Source organism: Gymnodraco acuticeps, unplaced genomic scaffold (genome assembly GCF_902827175.1).
Source record: "Gymnodraco acuticeps unplaced genomic scaffold, fGymAcu1.1, whole genome shotgun sequence".
Lineage (NCBI taxonomy): Eukaryota > Metazoa > Chordata > Actinopteri > Perciformes > Bathydraconidae > Gymnodraco > Gymnodraco acuticeps.
Window position 1 is genome coordinate 2,325,532 of NW_022990699.1, and position 20,294 is coordinate 2,345,825.

General features: G+C 40.0%; 1 protein-coding gene across 1 annotated transcript in view; it reads left to right on the plus strand.

Moving 5' to 3' along the window:
- The window catches only part of LOC117555881 (dedicator of cytokinesis protein 2-like), a 104,262-nt gene extending 97,503 nt beyond the window's left edge, over nt 1–6,759 (plus strand). Inside the window, exons 47-51 of the mRNA XM_034230906.1 lie at nt 181–308; nt 4,711–4,915; nt 5,029–5,134; nt 5,774–5,922; nt 6,504–6,759. Of these exons, the coding sequence (XP_034086797.1) occupies nt 181–308; nt 4,711–4,915; nt 5,029–5,134; nt 5,774–5,922; nt 6,504–6,527 (612 nt within the window). The 3' untranslated portion in view covers nt 6,528–6,759. The remainder of the gene's footprint in view (nt 1–180; nt 309–4,710; nt 4,916–5,028; nt 5,135–5,773; nt 5,923–6,503) is intronic.
- Nucleotides 6,760–20,294: the final 13,535 nt, after the last annotated feature.

Consider the following 20,294-nt stretch of genomic DNA (forward strand, 5'->3'; position numbering starts at 1 on the left):
GATTAAGCTAATGATGGGTATGGGGGTGCTGGGCTAAGAGTACCTTGCTTGTGCTTTCCCAGCATGTTCTAATGATGTACGTCTGCTTTGTTTCACTGTCTATGAACCATGCAAACAGTGAAACAAAGCAGAAGTACAGGACTACTAGTACTTTTCATATAAAATAATATTATTTTCCAGCCGGATTTGGATGAGAGGAAGTCTACTCGTCCTCGCTCCATGCTGCGCTCCCTTCGTCAGTCCATCATCTCCATCTCCTCACTGCAGGGATCTGAATGTGGGACTCCAACCAAGCTCCATGCAGACAGGTAGCATACACATCCAACCCAAACACTGACATTGATAAACTCACAGTTGATGGCGTTACAAAACACGTTTGTTTCACTTACAATAAATATGAAATCCACAGTTTTCACATGAGCCTATGTCTCCCATTTATGTAGGGACCAGCTGTGTTTGATTTATTTTACACTACTTAAATCAGCTTTTTCTCAGTGTTAAATGAAATGTTCATTGAAAAATGGCTTTCAATCTGTTCTTTCTATATACCTTTAAGCTTCTGTAGTTGCAGAAGCTGATTCTTTACACTAGTTTTCTGTTTTGAACATTGGTATTCAATTGTGGAATGCTGTGAGCACGCGTTGTGGAGGGTATTCATTATGTAATTATGTTATTTAATTATGTTTGCGATCAATTATGTAAAGAAAATGTAAATACGAATCATTTCTGTTAAAGCAATGTGCAGTCAGTGTTACATTTTTCTTTGTTTAGTTTAGTTTCATAGGCAAAAGGCCAGGTGTATTTCTCATCACACATTAGGGCTGCTCGATTATGGCAAAAATCATAATCTCGATTATTTGGGTGAATAATTGATATCACGATTATTAAAAATGATGATCCATTTACTTTGAAAACATCCATTTATTGAAAAAAAATAATGTGAACAGTATGTTTTTAACAGTTGATTACCTTGAACTTTAAGTATAATTCTACGGAGTCCCCCTGGTGACATTGGTGAGAAAAATATTAATACGTGGCCACGTATTAATAATGCGTGGCCACGAGTTAATAATGCGTGGCCACGAATTAATAATGCGTGGCCACGAATTAATAATGCGTGGCCACGAATTAGTTATTATGTTCCCACGCATTAGTAATTCGTGGGAACACAATAACTATTACGCAATAACTAAATCCAGATAGTCTATAGAAACGGATGACTGAGTGACAACAAGTCGAGTAAAGTTGGAACGATATTGGCAGATTCACATTTCACGGATCAATAACTCATGAACAAAACGTTGTTCGGACACAAATGATGTCTCCTAAGTACCGTGGTAAGGTTGACAACAAACTACAATCACATTTTGATAAAAAAAAAAAGCCAATACGTGCCGTCCTCCAAACCATTATATTGGTCTCTATCTGTAGCCTGAGAATAAATGAGTGCTCAGGGACCGTCTGCAAAGTGCAACTCCGAAGAAAGAGAATACAATAATATTCAATCACTTCACTATTATACAGTATATTTCTACCAAACTCACTACACACATCAATAGTCTCATGTTGCTCATACTACAGCAGAGAGTTTGGAAGAATGTGCTTTTGAATAATTTTGGTGAATATTTATAGTGTAAAATCTTCAATAAATATGGCATCATCTTCAATAACGTTACTATTATACAGTATAAATATTCACCAAAATTATTCCAAACCATATTCTTCCAAACTCTCTGTAGTATGAGCAACAGAAGACTATTGATGTGTGTAATGAGTTTGGTAGTAATATACTGTAGAATAGTGAAGTGATTGAATATTATTATATTCTCTTTTTTCGGAGTTGCACTTCGCAGACGGTCCCTGAGCACTCGTTTCTTCTCCGGCTGCAGATAGAGACCAATGTAATGTGTCCAGCTCGGAGAGAGGACGGCGCATATTGTCTTTTTTTGATCAACATGTGATTGTAGTTCGTTGTCAACCTTACCACGGTACCTAGGAGACGTAATTTGTTTCTGAATAACGTTTTGTTCATGAGTTATTGATCCGTGAAATCCGAATCTGCCAATATCGTTCTAACTTTACTCAACTACGTTTCAAACCGTGCATTTTCAGCAGCCGAATCAAGTGCCTTTTGCTAAGGATGACACTGTGCTTAACTGCAAGGGATTGCAGAATATCATTATAATTCATTCCCAAATGAAAATAAAATAAAATCAAATCAAAATGATCCATGCTTCGCGATAATAGCCGTAGCCTATGGTACAGAGTTTAGCTAGTGTTGTCACCTTTATATACAGTCTATATCAGTGGTCACCAACCTTTTCAAGCCCAAGATCACCGACCTCGGCCTAGGAGGTGAAAGGCGAGATCTACCTATTACAGAATTGAGTGAAAAAGACGGCCCAGACAGTGCTTCCAATTTGAGGCCTTTTATATAATTGCATCTGAATTACTGTTACAATGAAGGCTCCATAATCAGCTCACGGCATACAGGCAGGGGTAAAGTGCTATTTTTTATGAGTGGGGGGCGGACCTCACCTCCTCTAGGGGGGTCCGGGGGGATGCTCCCCCGGGATGATTTGTTTTTAAATACGAAGTTGAAAGCATCAATCTGGTGCACTTTGAGAGCAACATGAGATCTATGGATACCTCTCTCAGCACCCATATGAAACAGAACTGTAAACAGATTTTCTTTTTTTTTAATGGATATTTTACAAATCACTCCCCTTTTAAACTGTATTCTTGTTTTACTGCCATATAGTATGTCATACCTGTTTTTCATGTATTATATTATTGTTTGTATAACTATAATGATCATATGAAGGTGTGCCGCGGAAATAATCTTTTGAATAATTTGTGACAAAACCGTTCTAAACACTCAGTCCTTTAGCTCACCTGAGCCCCTCAGTCTGACAGGAGAGGACCCTCCTCCAGCTTGTTGTGGAAACAGCTCCTTAAGTCCGTTGGTGCAGCTAGCTAACCAGATGCTAACATCACGGTCCCCGCTAGCACCGGTCCCTCTCTCTCCCTCTCTCTCTCTCTATCACGCTAAATGCGCTATTGCCACACACACACAGAGCAGAGCTTGAATGGCACAAGCACACGTGTATTTCCATGCAACTCTCTGATTGGCCTGGTGACTTGCCTCTGTTGCATTCACTGAACACGGGAAATTGCATTCCTGCCGTCCTCTCTTGTGTCATGATGAGGTTCACGTAAAGCACGGTTAATGTATTATATTATTGAGGTGTCTCAAATATACGTCAATCAAGTGGCACCTGCTAACGGGGTGGTGGATGATAGGTTTAAATCTAAAACACGTATTTTTCAAACATTATTATTTTTATTTTATTTTTCTTTCTTTGTTACTTTTTTTTTTAACGGTCCGCGATCTACAGTACCCGCACCACACTCGCGATCGACCGATCGACTGGTTGGCGACCACTGGTCTATAGATGAGAGTAACAAATGCGTCACTTCCGGGCAAAAATAACGTCTCCGCCCACTTTTAGGGGAAAACAACGCTGTCAGTTGAACGGCGGTCAATACAAATTCTGAAGTTTTTGCCAATCCGATCAGAAATTTAAGAAAACCGGAGATTTTTAGATCATCAAAGAGCCCGATTCCAATGGCCAGACAGGCAAACAATTGCATTAAGCCATTAGAAATCGACGATCGGGCTCGATATATGGTTACATATAGCAGTAGGCTATCGATTTTCATAGATGAGAGTAACATCGACGTCACTTTACGGCCCCGCCCACTTTTGGGGGAAACAACGCTGTCATTTGAATGGCGATCGAGCCTGAAGCATGGATGTATAATAGGAACGGCCTGAAGCCACAGAGTTCTTCTTTTACTGTCCTTTCTTCTTAGAGGAAGTACAGAAACACTGAACTCTGGATTATTTGTAATGTTTGATGTGCAATAAACGACACGGCAGCTTTTTGGCATGATACAACTATTATGTTCCGCCTCGCTCATGAGAGTAACAGCTGGAGAAATTACAGCCTCGCCTACTGATTTTAATTGAACCATATATCAAGACCGATTGTCGATTACCAATGATCAAATGTAATTGTTTGCCTGTCTGGCCATCGTAATCGGGCTCTTTGAAGATCCAAAAATCGACGGTTTTCAAAAAAATTTGATCGGATTGGCAAAAACTTCAGAATTTGTATTGACCGCCATTCAAATGACAGCGTTGTTTTCCCCCAAAAGTGGGCGGGGCCGTAATTTTTGCCCGGAAGTGACGTAGGTGTTACTCTCATCTATATGGTTGTCACTCAGTCATCAGTTTCTATAGACTATCTGGATTTAGTTATTGCGTAATAATTATTGTGTTCCCACGAATTACTAATGCGTGGGAACATAATAACTAATTAGTGGCCACGCATTATTAACTCGTGGCCACGCATTATTAATGTGGCCACATATTAATATTTTTCTCACCAATGTCACCAGGGGCGCTCCGTATAATTCAACTGAAAAACCAATAAAAAAAATATTTAAAAATAATCGTTTTAATTGGATTATGTTGTTTCATAATCATTGCAAGCCAAAATCGTAATTGTGATTAAAATACGATTCATTGAGCAGCCCTATCTCACATTGCATGTTCTTTTAAAAATCACTCCAAAACTACCTGGATATGAAAAACCAAGAGTTAACCTCTGACTTCCTGCTCATCCCCTTCCTGCCTCCTCACAGGGACTTCCCCCCCGATTCCCCCACCTCCGGGAGCTCCACCCTGCCGCGCTCCAGTGGCAGCATGACTGGAAGTTTATCGGAGGGAATGGTGACGGTGGGTGATGCCGAGGTCAAACTGAGGAAGAGTAAGAAGAAGAAGAAGAGGAGCAGCATGATCTTCATCACAGAGGAAAGAGAAAGGATTCATACAATGGATAGCAAACGGGTGAGAGGTTGATCCCGGGAGGAAAGGATGAGAGAGTAAAGGAATGAAAAAGACAGCAAGAGCCGAGTGTGTGAGGCGGTGCTGAGCTTTGTTTGATCTCTGTCTCCCTCTAGCTGTCCAAGAAACAGGAGTTCCGCAGTGACACCAACCTGTGTGAGCCGAATGAAGGAAGTGTGTCGCTCACTAATGCCAACTCCAGATCCCTGCCCGCCATCACAGGTGATCACAATGTCTCATGGTGCTTCATAGTGAACTGTAGTTAAACCAATGAGCCAAGAACCCATAAAGTAAAAATAGAAATGCACGCACTGAGAGGAAGTATTGCTTTTTCCCTGACTGAAGGGAAATCGTGCACAAGGTCATGGCAGGAATACAAACAAATTGGCAAGCTGGGGATTGTTGCAGTAATAGCCTGACCTAACACCAACCCGATGGAAGGTGGCAAATTAGGGAATCAGTCATGTCGGTAGTAATTGTTACAGAACTAGGTGGCAGTGCCATCTAGTTTATATTTCATTGTTTCGGTTACATGACCCTTTTTACAGTGCATCAAACTACAAATCACTGTTTCTCTGGCTTCCTGCCATCTTCGGCCAGGAAAGCTGAGCCAGCATTGACTCTGGTGTTAATACTGTACAACATCTCTGTTTAGCAGCGCTGGCTACAAGCTGTACAGCCTCGGTGAACATGCACACAGTGCCACCGTGTTGCCAGAGAACACAGTTAATCAGTATTACAGCTGCAGGGGCACAATTAGTCACTTTAATCGGCCCTGCTGCAGGAGGAAGCAGAGGATTCTTTGTTAGCTGCTAATCAATGAGACACCGACACTAAATCCTCAGTTGTTGCTCTGTGTAGGTCTGTCCTTGGCGGTGGTGGCTGGAATGGAGGATGTGGACTCTGTCAGAGCAAGGAGGGACAGTAAGAGCATGTCTGTCTGTGGGACCTCTGACAGAACAGCAGACAGGCGCTCAAAGGGCGTCATCAACCTCATCTTCAAGTCCAAGGTGAGTTCAACTGTTTAATTTCTGCTCCACAAAGAAATATCAGGTTAAAATGTATTAACGGGACTATAGCTATACTAGCGATTTAATACTTTTGAGTAAAACACTTATCCACTTTCTTGCCAAGTCTGAAAGGGGAGGGTCTATACCACTCTGATGTGTGTATGTTAAATATATACCTACAGCCAGGGAAAGGTTAGCTTAGCATAAAGGTTGGAAACGGGTGGAAACAGTTAGTCTGGACCTGTACAATAGTGAAAAGAAAAAAAAACTCTACTTTGGTTAAGTATGCTAAAGTAAATTACTGCTGGCCCGCCTCATTAGTATCATACAGACATGTAGAGAGAGAGAGATGTATTAATCATTTCATCTAGCTCTTGGGAAGAAAGTGAGTAATCCTACAAGTTCTTGCTATTTCTTTAGGAAGTAATGCAAATGTTTGTGAATGAACATTAGTCTTATGTTACCAAGACCATTCCAAACTATTTGAACAGGATATGTATTGTTGACATAATCCATTCATTTTTACCCATAACTGGGAGTAACCCTGTATTTACATTATGCATGTTTGTTTGTTTCAACAGAGCTCCAAATCAGAGAAGATGTGAAGCCCGGTGACTCAGCCAGGCAGGGCCAATCATTTATGAAATGCATATTTTTGTATTTTATTTTAACTTTACTTATCTTTACGCTTTTGTTAAAGTAAGTTCACATAAATATGCAAGCAAAACCAAATGATGCTCTCAGTCAGTCAGTCAGTCAGTCTCTCAGTCTCAGTATTGCTGTTGCCTTAATATAATTGATTGTATCTGTCAATAAAGACTATTTTTGTGGTGTGACCTTTCTCCTGGTAATTCAAATGATTTCCAGTGAAGCTAAATACCATCTTGCAGGTTTTCAATCAATTCCGCTTCTTCAAGAACAAGCAGGCACAAACAATCCCGCAGACGTGCTTGATTAAAAAGCTTATTATACGCGTTTCAGCATTGATAGGACTGACTGAAGGTAATGGGAAATAATCATTCGAAGAAGCACAAAGGTTACTGCCAAACAAGACACGCTGCTTAAAAGCTTTAACGCAGAAACTAAAACAACAAAGTCTAATACACTTAAAATTAATGAGGAGCAACAAACCTTGAAGATGGGACAAAACTGTTAGGTACTTTTAATCTAATCTTATTGTTTATTCTGCATTGGTTGGAACAAGCATTCACTTTTATTTTAATGTATAAACATCAATCTTTAAGTAGTAGTTTGAATTGTTTGCTTATGGCCTCTTTGCTCTGATTCAATCAAGTTCTTCATCTCTTTGTTGTAATCACAATTGTCTTTCTTTTTTTACCAAAATGTACTTGAGTAAGAGTTAAAGGCGTGCTGCATTGAAAGTACTCCAGGAGGGACAATTTCCTGAGTAACAATGTAACTGAGTTTCTGCGCTGGATAAGGAGCTTATACACCTGTTTCCTTTAATAACCTATAGTATTGTTTCCCAAGATGCATGAAACTGGGTGATTTATTCTTTTTTGGGGTCACCATAAATTACTTAATTTGTGAGTGAGTGAGATAACAAGCACAGTGTTTGATTTGTAGGAGCCAATTGCTTTCCTAAAGAATGTGATCGCTGAGTGAAACAGGAAGTACAGGTCTGCAGACAGACTCACAGCTTGTTCTGTTCGTCTCCCTGGATCAGAGCAGCTCTTGCTGTCCAGAGGAAAAACAAATTGATGGAGTGGTGAGCTTTCCTCCTCGAGCAGAAACAACAATGTGAGTAAGGCAAGGCAAGTTTATTTATATAGCACTTTTCAACACAAGGCAATTCAAAGTGCTTTACAAAAAATGAAAGACATTAAGAAAATGGCATTTAAAATCAGTCATTAAAAAGAAAAGCTAATAAAATAAACATTAAAAGAAAAAATACATGGATAAAAGTTACAGTGCAGTTTAAGATATGAATAGTTCAATTAAAAGCAGCAACAAAAAGAAAAGTCTTCAGCCTGGATTTAAAAGTAGTAAGAGTTGCAGCGGACCTGCAGGTTTCTGGGAGTTTGTTCCAGATATTTGGAGCATAATAACTGAACGCTGCTTTACCATGTTTAGTTCTGACTCTGGGGACAGAAAGCTGACCAGTCCCTGAAGACCTGAGAGATCTGGATGGTTCATAATTTAGCAGGAGGTCAGTAATGTATTTTGGGCCTAAACCATTCAGTGCTTTATAAACCAGCAGCAGTATTTTTGAAATCTATTCTTTGACACACAGGAAGCCAGTGTAAAGACTTCAGAACAGGAGTGATGTGATCCACTTTCTTAGTGTTAGTGAGGACTCGAGCAGCGGCGTTCTGAATCAGCTGCAGCTTTCTAATAGATTTTTTAGTGAGACCTGTGAAGACACCATTGCAGTAGTCGAGTCTACTGAAGATAAAAGCATGGACAAGTTTTTCCAAATCCTGCTGTGACATTAGTCTTTTAATCCTAGATATATTCTTTAGGTGATAGTTGGCTGATTTAGTAACAGTTTTAATGTGACTGTTGAAACTCAGGTCAGAGTCCATTACTACACCTAGATTTCTGGCTTTATCTGTTGTTTTGAACATTGCACACTGAAGCTCAGCGCTAACTTTTATACGTTCTGACTTGGCTCCAAAAACCATTACCTCAGTTTTATCTTTATTTAATTGGAGAAAGTTCTGACACATCCAGTCATTGATTTGTTCAATGCACTTACTCAGTGTTTGAATTGGAGCATAGTCTCCTGGTGAAATTGTTACGTAAATGTGTGTGTCATCTGCATAGCTATGGTAACTTATTTTGTTGTTTTTCATTATCTGAGCCAGTGGTAGCATGTAGATGTTAAAGAGAAGAGGCCCCAAGATGGAGCCTTGAGGAACCCCACATGTCATATTTGTCAACTCAGATGTGTATTTACCTATAGAAACAAAGTTGTTTCTGTCCTTTAAGTAGGATTCAAACCAATTTAGAACTGTTTCCGAAAGTCCCACCCAGTTTTCCAGTCGGTCTAGTAATATGCTGTGGTCAACAGTGTCAAACGCAGCACTGAGATCTAATAATACTAACACTGAAGTTTTGCCACTGTCTGTGTTTAAGTGGATGTCATTAAAGACCTTTACAAGAGCAGTCTCAGTGCTGTGGTTTGGACGAGAGTAGGAGAAACATTACAGCCTAAAGGTACAAAGTGGAACATACAGTGGGGCAAAAAAGTATTTAGTCAGCCACCAATTGTGCAAGTTCTCCCACTTAAAAAGATGAGAGGCCTGTAATTTTCATCCTAGGTATATGAGAGACAAAATGAGAAGAAAAAAAATCCAGAAAATCACATTGTCTGATTTTTAAAGAATTGATTTGCAAATTATGGTGGAAAATAAGTATTTGGACTATATTTCATGGCTTGTGCTTTCTCACCCTCACTCAGGTTGTTGGTGCTGATCATGTGAACAGTCATCCTGCAGGTACATCCATGCTGATTCTGAATGTATGCAACTAAACCCTTCGCAGTCCTGACTGAATATGATGAATATGAATTAGTAGCCTGTGAAGCCAATGAGGGTGATCATGTATAACCTACATTGGTAAAAGGTCATTATGTCAGAAAATATAATTTTAATTAAGCTGTGTAAATGATTCATGGATGTGGAGGAATAACTCACATTTTCCCAGTGGTGTTTTTTTTTTTTTCCTCACGGTCTCTCTGTGTCCTGTGAGAGACCAGATAGTCAGAGGGTGATTAAGAACAATGGAGACATTTTTCCTTTCCCTTATTAATACCGCCATTATCTGGTGCCACACTGACCACCAGGTCTCTGCACAGCCAATTTAAAGTTACAGAATAGCCTTTTAAAACTAGTCTAATGTCCTGTACAGTAATACTTCAGTCTGAAGTGTGGCCCGTCTGATTAAAGCATTGCTGCGTGACCACAGAGTGATTTTAGTCCAAAGATTCATCTCACTTCAACAAAAAAAGGATGGATTGGGTTGGTGGCCAAGTTAAATGATATGCTGTATATTCTCAAAGCGAATGAAGGTGCTGCATCGCTGGCCAACAGATAAATTCCCATCTAAAATAGTAAGACTGTCCTGGAAAGTGTGTAAATTCAACAAAACACTGATCGATAAAATCTCTGATGCAGAAAAGGAGACATTTATAAAACATTGAATTTTGAAATATAGAAGTACAAGAAGCTCACAAAGCCATCAGATTTATTTGAAAACTTCTTAAAACTGTGACTCATTGTTAAGGGCTTGTGGCTATTTTCATCATATCAAAGTTAATGATCCTTTCAGCTCTGTGGCTTCTTTGGTTTCCAGATGGAAAACCCTTCAAAAGCTCAACACACAACTCCTGCAATTATTATCAAGTGTTAGTTTTCGCCTCTGAAGGCATGTCAGATTCTTGTGATTTAGTTTGAAGCTTTTATTGGAGCTGTCATTTTGTTTGGTGCTATTACTTACATGTCATATTCATTGGAATAACTCATGTGCTCAGATATCATATTGCCTGCTGCATTTTCAAAACTACGGCAACAGACATGGTTGTATCTGTTAAAAGCACATAATGTATCCTTGCTCAACCTGTGCCTGTTCAATTACTGTTAACCAATATATCAGTTTAATGACCGTAGTAAAAAAGCATATTTAAATCCTAAATCCTCGGGGCTTCATTTGGACTTTCTTATGAGGAATATATCAGCAAGCACTGCTGAGTTTTCACTCGAATAGCATATTTCGTTTTTGTGTGATACATTTTGGAAAATGTAAAACAATTATGAATTTTACACCTGTTAAGCAAGCACAGGATACTGTGTTCCAAAGTTTAATAAGAAGATGTGAGTTTTTATGTCGGCAGTGTTTTACAAACAGAATTCTATCTTGCTTCTACAAAGCCCATGTGAATAACCCTAACTTATATAAGGAATTTAACCAACAGAAAGCTAAAGGCATTTCGGTTGTTAAAAAGAACCCACAAGTTAAAGTTTTACAGAAGTTCCAGACTTCCTATGACCAATGTTTGTATAATAACTCTATGCAGACTGAAGGTTTGGTGTATATAAAAAACAAACCACAGAAAACCTTTCCATCAATACATAATACTCGCTGTTAGTGTTTCCCCCTGAAAGCTAAAATCCTCAAATACTTTAAAAGCGGGTGCTTTGTTTGAAATTTCACTGTCAGGCAATAGGATTGAAGCGTTCCTGTGGTACATGGAAATGTCTTTAATTTATTTAGGATGTACTCAAATGGTCAGTAAATTGAGTCAATTTGGGTTTTTCAATGTCTATCTAAACTGAGCATTGCTGCACAGAGCCTGCTGGCCCTCAGCTCTGTGTCAGCCTTAACATTAACAAAAACAAATTAACAAGATGCAAAACACTTTTACAAAGCTAGAGACAAATTTACATTTTATAAAACAAAATTACATTAGTGAAACACTTTTACAAGAACTGAGACAAATGTACAAGTCTCGAAACACTAACATTTCCCGAAACAACTTAATATTTCCCGAAACACTTTAACATTTGCCGAAACACTTTAACAAACTAGAGAATCAAACCGGAAAGGGAATGTCCATCATACCAGAAGTGACGTACAAGTGATTGACACAAACTTAAATTTGTTTTGGCGGATACCTATGGATGGTACGAGTGTGTTTATGGTCGTTAAACATGTTTTGTCCGTTCTGTGGAAACCACCTGGGCCAAGTGACACGGTTTTGCTCATCATGATATACGTTCTCGTGCGCACGAGGAAGTTACCGGTTCGCCAAGTAGGAAGCGGAGCTGTGCCTTCGCTGTGTTTACCTTCATTAGAACAGCTAAAGAGAAACTGCAGGCTGCTTCGTTTTAAGCACACACACCTCTACACACATTGAACAGCCCGAATATTCCCCCTATTACTCGTTTTAAGAAGGATATGTCCAGTCCACAAGGCGCATGACACGTGTGTGTGTGTGTGTGTGTGTGTGTGTGTGTGTGTGTGTGTGTGTGTGTGTGTGTGTGTGTGTGTGTGTGTGTGTGTGTGTGTGTGTGTGTGTGTGTGTGTGTGTGTGTGTGTGTGTGTGTGTGTGTGTGGCACAGTGGACTAGTGCGTTGGTGTTCAGATCAGGGGTTCAGGTTCAAACCAGGGCAAGACACTTCACCCCAAATTGCTCCTGTGGGGATTGCCCACAGTATTGAGTATGTTAGTCACTTTGGATAAAAGCGTCTAACAAGTGACATGTAATGTAATGTGTGCGTGTGGTTAAAACGAAGCAGCCTGCAGTTGCTCTTTAGCTGTTCTAATGAAGCTAAACACAGTGAAGGCACAGCTCCACTTCCTACTTGGCGAACCAGTAACTTTCTCGTGCGCACGAGAACGTATATCGTGATGAGCAAAACCGTCTCACTTGGCCAAGGTGGTTTCCACAGAACGGACAAAACATTCCCTTTCCGGTTTGATTCTCTAGTTTGTTAAAGTGTTTCGGGAAATGTTAAAGAGTTTCGGCCGGCAAATGTTAAAGTGTTTCGAGACTTGTACATTTGTCTCAGTTCTTGTAGTAGTGTTTCGCGAATGTAAATGTGTTTTTATAAAATGTAATTTTGTTTTATAAAATGTTAATTTGTCTCTAGCTTTGTAAAAGTGTTTTGCATCTTGTTAATTTGTTTTTGTTAATGTTAAATCGTTTTTTCTTTGTTAAAAGTGTTTTGCTAATGTAAATTAGTTTTATAAAATGTAAATTTGTCTCAAGCTTTGTTAAAGTGTTTCACACTTTGTAATTCTCGTTTGCACTTCTCAGCCACCGCAGTGCAGTAGCAGCAAGCTCATTTACAGCTACTTTCGAAGCAATCACAGACTAGCATCATAAAAATACTCCAATATTGTTAAAAGTGTTGCAGTACCATTAATGTATTATATCACAATTACTTAGAAAGTGAAAACTGGATGGCAGACTCATGTCTCTGTGGCATCATATAGAGTTGCAGTTGTTACCCTTGTCCACTAGGGAGCAGTAAAACATTGATGTACGGATGATGGTACGGATTAGAGAAGTAGAACAAATGGTTACCCAGACCAGGGTTCTGAATCCTCAGGCAAATGCAGAAAAATAAAGCTGTTTTTATGTAAACTATTGCATCAATTATCTTCCCACCTTCAAGAAAAGTTGACCGAGGGAAGTAGTCGTTTTTCTGTATACCCGTGAGAATAAAGCTGCAGTGAATGTGCGCCGTTTTGTGTTTTACTCACAAGGAAGTGTCAGCTATAATGTCACAGCTGCAGCAACTAACTCATCCCCACTGCCAGAGTGAATCCTTCTCACCAAGATAGCAGCCATCCAGATGAAACATGAACGTAACTCACTCTCAGGCAGGGCCGCCCCTCCCTACAGGCCAATCACGCAGGCTGCATGGGGCCCCGCCTTGTGCAGGGGGCCCCGCCCAGAGGGCCTCAGCTGCTGTGCGCAGTTCTCCGCTCAGTTCTCCGCGCACCCCCCGCGAGAGTTAGAGGTGACAAGAGGAGCACGTCTGTAACCCGACACCGTTGCAATGAATCGACATCTGACCAATCACGGCTTTGATACGGCCACTAGTGCAGGTGAAGGGATGTCGGTGAAAAGACAGTTTCAGTCCGGCGCAAAAAACAAAACATGAAGAAACTAGCGCATCACTCGAAGGTGGGTTATTGTGTTAGCGATGCCATGATCTTAGGGCAGGAATACCGTGAACATAGTTAACGTGACAGAGGAATAAATACACACATACACCATCAGCTGTGCTTCAAACGGAAGTGACACGTTTTATTGCGCATGTCCCTTTTATCACGGGAATACAGGAAGTGATTAGTATAAGAGTATTAAATAAACAGAATTCATATATTACATTTCATAATTCAACACCCCCACTTACTCTTATACTGCACAATTTCTCAACATGAATTCACAGTATTAATTGTGTGAATATCATTAGCTGCGATAACTAAGTCATCCACCCAAATAATCAGAATGATCCTCTCATTTTCTATTCCTTTACTGTAGACACAGTGATCAGCTGGGTTTTGTGCAAAACCGTTCTCAGAGATGATCATGCAACATTTTATTCCAGTTTCTTCCAGATTGTTTTAACCCATACAGTGATTTATTCAGCTTGCAGACTAGCTTTTCATCTGTGTCTGACTTGACCTCAAAACCTTCAGGTTGCTGTACATAGAGCTCACAATCAATTGGAGCGTGTAAATATGCAGTTTTAACATCCATCTGATGTAGGTGTAAGTCATGTTGAGCTGCCAATTGCATCAAACTTCGTACTGATGTCATGTTTGCAGTCGGGGAAAATGTCTCCTTATAGTCTATTCCTGCCACTTGACTATATCCCTTGGCAACATATCTGGCTTTATATATCTCAGTCTTTTCTGTGTTTTCTTTGATTGTATAGACCAGTGTTTCTCAAACTTTTTCAAACCAAGGACCACTTAACCAATAAAAAAACACTCGCGGACCACCTAACTCCACAAATATCCCAAAACACATCGTTTTTTACAAATCGCCTGAAAATGGTACAATCAAGTGGCCACATGTGTGATGACGGTATTTATCTGGGCTATATCAGGCAATCAAAAGTGAAACTTAAGCTCGCTCCATTGCGGAGATATTCCCGTGAGAGTGCGGAAAACTTAAATGTATTTATTTCAAATGTGAAATTTTACCAATATACTCGCGGACCACTAGGGGGCGCTCACGGACCACCAGTGGTCCGCGGACCACACTTTGAGAAGCACTGGTAGACCCATCTACCCCCCACTGCATTTTTGCCCTCTGGTAGTGTGGTCAATGTGAATGTGTCATTTTCCTTAAGATAATTCATTTCCTCCTGCATAGCATCAGTCCAGAGTTTTGACTCTGCTGAATTCATGGCCTCTTTAAAGGTGTTTGGTACATTACACATTACTCTGTAGCAGTAGTCAATATTTACATACTTCTGGTCGTCACACTGTAAATACTGAGGTCTCCTCCTTTCTCTTTGGGGATAGCTTCTATTTTGACCTTCTGCTCCCTTTCCTGTCTGAGTGTTTGTGTCATCTGTCTCAGTTCGAGCCTCCTGTGTCTCTTTTGGACACGAGTCAGTCCCCTGGGTTTCTGGCTTGGTGGATACAAACCTTTTCTCATAAAAATCATCATCACTTGCCTCAAAATCAGTCTGTGTATGTCGCTCGACTATACTTTTTGTGACAAACTTCACTTGCCTGTGTTTTCGAACACTACCAGTGTCTGGGTTGTAGACTAGGTATGCTGGGCTGTTTTTATCATACCCTACAAAAATACCCTTCTCACACCTCGAGTCTAACTTTTTCTTTTCCTGCTTGTATGCATAGCATACAGATCCAAATATATTCATTTTCGAGAGGTTCGGCTTACGTCCTGTCAGCATATAATAAGGTGTCTGTCCTACACGTCTGTTGTAACATCTGTTACGTATTACAGCTGCAGTCATGACGGCATATGTCCATAGCTTCTTTGGTAAATTGCTCTCAAGAAGCATGCATCTTGCCATTTCAAAAAGTGTTCTCCAGTTTCTCTCAGCTGTCCCATTTTGATGGGGTGAGTAAGGTGCTGAAGTTTCATGTCGTATTGCATGTTGTCTAAGGAGCGATTGAAAGTTTGTCCCGGTGAATTCTGTACCGTTATCAGACCTTATACATTTGATTTTACCATAAGGTGCGACATCAGCAATGAATTTTTCTGTGGCTTTGAAAGTATCACTTTTAGCTTTTAGGAAATACACAAATACTGCCCCTGAAAAGTCATCTGTAAAAGCCAATGTGTATCTGAATCCCTCCTTAGCCTCTGGCTCAATGGGACCTGCTAAAATCAGTGTGCACAAGATTGAGCGCTTGCTTTAGCTCTTGCATCTGGTTGTCTGTTCCTACTCTGAGCAAATTTACCTTGAGTACACACTTCACAGTTAAGGTTAGATTTATCAATCCCACCCTTAATTTTCATCCCCTCAGTGACTTTTTCCAGTTGTGACACATCATCATAGTTACAGTGACCAAGTATTTCATGCCATGTTTGAATGTCATAACATCCATAACATGCATCGTCCTCAGCTTCACAGTCCACAGTGTTTAAAAAAATAAAGTCTATCATATTCCTTGATGTCAAATATTTTACCTCTCTGGTGAATCAGCTGGTTACAACCCTGACGGAAGTTCACTGATGCTCCGTTGGCTGTCGCTGCTTTAACAGAGAAAATGTCTTGTGGATAGGACGGTATATAGAGCGCGTCCTTCAGCATCGCTGTCACTCGTCGTCCCTCCGTGTCTTGCAGGCAGACCTCCGCCTCTCCTTTCTTCAAAGCGACACCACTTGTTCTTGTCCCGTCAGCCAATTCAACAAAGTGGTCTTTCGGTTGAAAAGTCTCATCGAACCTTTTAAACTTGTCGATGTTCGTTATTATGTGTGACGTTTCTCCGGTGTCGACCATCAGCCCTTTATGTATAACTCCGGTTACTGGACTGTCACGTACTTTAAAAACAAATGACTGGTCCTCAACGTCAGTTGCTTGTTTAGCATTGTCTCTCTCTTTGCGTCTGCAGTTTGCATCTATATGTGTGGAATTTTTGCAAAAACTGCACCACTGTCTCTGGTCTTTGCTGCTCGCACTTCGACACTCACGAGCCCGGTGTCCTTTCTGACCGCAGTTGTAGCAGGTGATATTGGGGCCATCTCTCCACTTCACCCAGCCACTCGCTTTCATAATATTATCAGATTCCTCACTCAAGTTGGCATTGTATTTTTCTGTGCTTTCATAGCTCCTCAACTTTGTTTTGCACTCACCAAAAGTTAGCTTCTCATCCCCTTGTGTAATGTGGATGGCAAACGGCCTAAAACAGATTGGCAGTCCCTTTAAAATCATGGCTATCAGCAGCCCGTCGCTAAGAGTCTCTTCAGCATTTCTCAGTGCTGTAATTGCCGTTTCGGCACGAATAATATAGTCAGTGACGCTCTCATTAGCGGCTTTCTGCAGCAACGTTAGTTCAGTGTAGAGGCTGATCACCCGTGGTTTCCCTTTCCCAGCGTAGTGGTCCCTCAATATTTGTAACGCTTTTCTTCCGTTGTCCGCTGCTTCTCTCATGATCAGTGAAAGGCTTTTATCGTCCAGTACCTGGATCAATTGCGCATAGGCTTCTTCGTTTTTTCTGATCATCAGCCTCATCCTCTTCACCTGGCTCCTCTAGGATGGCAGCCTTCAATCCTAGCAGTCGCAGATGACCCAAAAACTTTGTCTCCCATAACTCGTAGTTCTTCTCATCTCCGTCGAAACACAAACGGTTCCACCGGCTTCCATGGTCCCTCCTGGGCCCATAACCTGTTAGCGATGCCATGATCTTAGGGCAGGAATACCGTGAACATAGTTAACGTGACAGAGGAATAAATACACACATACACCATCAGCTGTGCTTCAAACGGAAGTGACACGTTTTATTGCGCATGTCCCTTTTATCACGGGAATACAGGAAGTGATTAGTATAAGAGTATTAAATAAACAGAATTCATATATTACATTTCATAATTCAACATATTGTATGAGTCAAATGTACAACTTACGAATGTTGTATAAGTCAAATTGCCAATTGCCATCTTAAAACATCAGCTGCAATTCACGACATGAAGAAGGCAGTCTCTGCAGAGCATATAGGCTAATGGAGATGCAGTTATTTCCAGCATTCTTTATTTACCATTCATTCATTATGTGATGCCTTTTATCTGCTAACGTACAGGAGGAAGAGTGATACACTGTCTGTCTACTTGGCTTACATAACAGTTAAAGTTTACAGCCTAAAAAACATGGAGCATTTGTTCCCCTTTTATTCATTTTTATGTCAATTTGCACATTTCATGGTGACGCTCAGCCTCTCCCCTTAACTCCTAACAGTCATCATCATGTCAACCACAACACAGAGAAACACTGATAGAAATGTGTGTAGTTGTTGACACATTGCTGACAGAGAGAACTAGAATACAGATTTAAGAAATATCAGTTTTTGAGCATGTCATAAGCATGTTTTGTCTGGACTATATTACAACTATATTATAATAAAACAATATAGTATTTTTATTATTCAATTGATTATGATTATGATTATTAGTAGAAGTAGTTTATTTGCATTAATTATGTTTTTATCTTTTTGAGGCTAGTATTTGGCAGGAAATGCAAAATTCACCTGTAAACGCATACTGAACGACATACATGCACATTTACCATTTACCTCACTGTATAAAAAAGTAACCGTTGATAATAATAATAAACAGGAATTATATTTGCAAAGTAGCCTACTTTGTTTCCACAAAAAAATGTGTTCACTCCTGTCGGTTGGGGGGGGGGGGGGCCTCATCTCACAATGTTGCTTGGGGCCCCAAGTTGGCCAGGGGCGGCCCTGCTCTCAGGGAATCATTCTGCGTCACAGCTAATATAGATGGGGAACATTAAGTTCAGGAGAAAATACTTTTTCTGTTCTCATAAAATCCAATGTGGCTTTAAGGTTATTGTGTTTACTCCATCCAAAGTTAAACGTAGGCCTATGCACACAGACTTTGGTCAGCAATGTTTTTAACTATGTTCCTTTTTTCCAGCCAAGGTCTTAAAATCGAATCCAATTGTCTTAAATGTTTTTGTGCAAGAGAAGGATAGTTGGGTTTGAGGAACAATTGCAATGTTTGTAACATCAATTACTGTGTCCTTGGAGTCTGGTATAATATTAGAGAAGGGGGGGGGGGGGGGGGGGGGGGGGGGGGGGGGGGGGGGAGTATAGCACAACGGCCACATACTGTTGCAGAAACTGTTACAGGAGTAAGCTAAGTAAAGTCACCTTAGCATCTGGTTTTCTCTATGTTTATAATTCTACGCACACACTGTTTATTATATTCTTTTATAAATGAATGGCTGGGTTAGATGTTTGAGTTTGTGTTGTGAAATTAGCTCAGTTAAAACCAAATTTCACACAGGGCAATCTGTCTAAATTGCTCCATAACACAACAGCTGCCATTGATAATTGGCTCTGGGGTTGACAAGAGTAGAAACAGTATCAAACTGACTGACTTTACTTGCTGCTTCTTAGTTCATTCAATTATTATAGTTTAAATTATTTGTCATGCCAAATTACAAGACACAAGTTATTTACAAAGATATTTATAAATACAAATTATATTGTATATATGTTGGCATAAAATCCTTTGAAAAAGCATAAATATTCAGACTATCTGTGTCTGTTTTTTCTCTTCATCCAGCCTTTGTCCAGATAACTGACTATTTTATATTTCATGTTTCATATAATCTTACTCATACTGCCCCCTCCATATTTACAAAATGTATACCTATTCTTAGCTTACAATTTCACCTTTATGTTTTTTTTCAGAATTAAAAATAAATATGTAAAAAATGACCATTCCACGTCGCCTTTATATTGAAGCTCCCCATCCAGCCTGTAGAGTGCAGTGTTGACATGTGCCAGCAGTGAGCTCCTACACTCGCATAGAGGAAGCTGAAAATAGGCTGTTCAATAGAGGACACAACTCCATAAATCAAATCTAATGGCGTGCTGGTTATCAGCCAGCCTTCTCTTCCCACCCTCTGCTCTTCCACTGTCAGCTCACGTTCCTCTGCTTGCCTCCTTGTAATTGTCTTGTTCTTACTTTGCCATCACATCATCCCCCTCGTTACTATCCCGCCCCTCTCCCCCCTTAAACTCTGGCAAGTGTCCTGATCTCTCTGACAGGTTCCACAAACAGCTGATGGGGAGCAGAAAGTGGAACATAGCTGCTGTGAGTTTTAATGGGGCTCCTTGGTAATCCATAATCTGACAGCTCATCAAAGCAGGCCATGCTGCTCATGTTCCCTCGTTCTGGGATCACCTACCAGGATACATGTGAGTGTGAAGTACCACATGTAATCTCTGCCTTCAGGCTTGGGAGTTTGAGCAATGTATATGTTTAATATACACTGTAAGCCCGGATAAGTTGAATCTACTTAAAAAAATAGAGTAAAGTGGTTGCCTTTAAAAATGTAAGTAAAGCATTATGAAAACTTGAGTAAACTTAAATTAATCAAGGACTTTAATTGTTATTTGAAGTACAATCCACTTCATGTCAAGTTGATTTTACTTCTATTTTTTTAAGTAACGCATTATGAAAACTTGAGTAAATTAAACTTAAATTATTCAAGGGCTGGAATTGTTATTTGAAGTACAATGCACTTCATGTGAAGTTGATTTTACTTAAAATATTGTGTAATATCAATAGTTTTTTTCCAATTATTTAACTTATAATTTTTAGTTGAAAGTGGTTACATTTCGTATTTATATTTTGTATTCCGTCAACTACAAAAAAGAAAAAA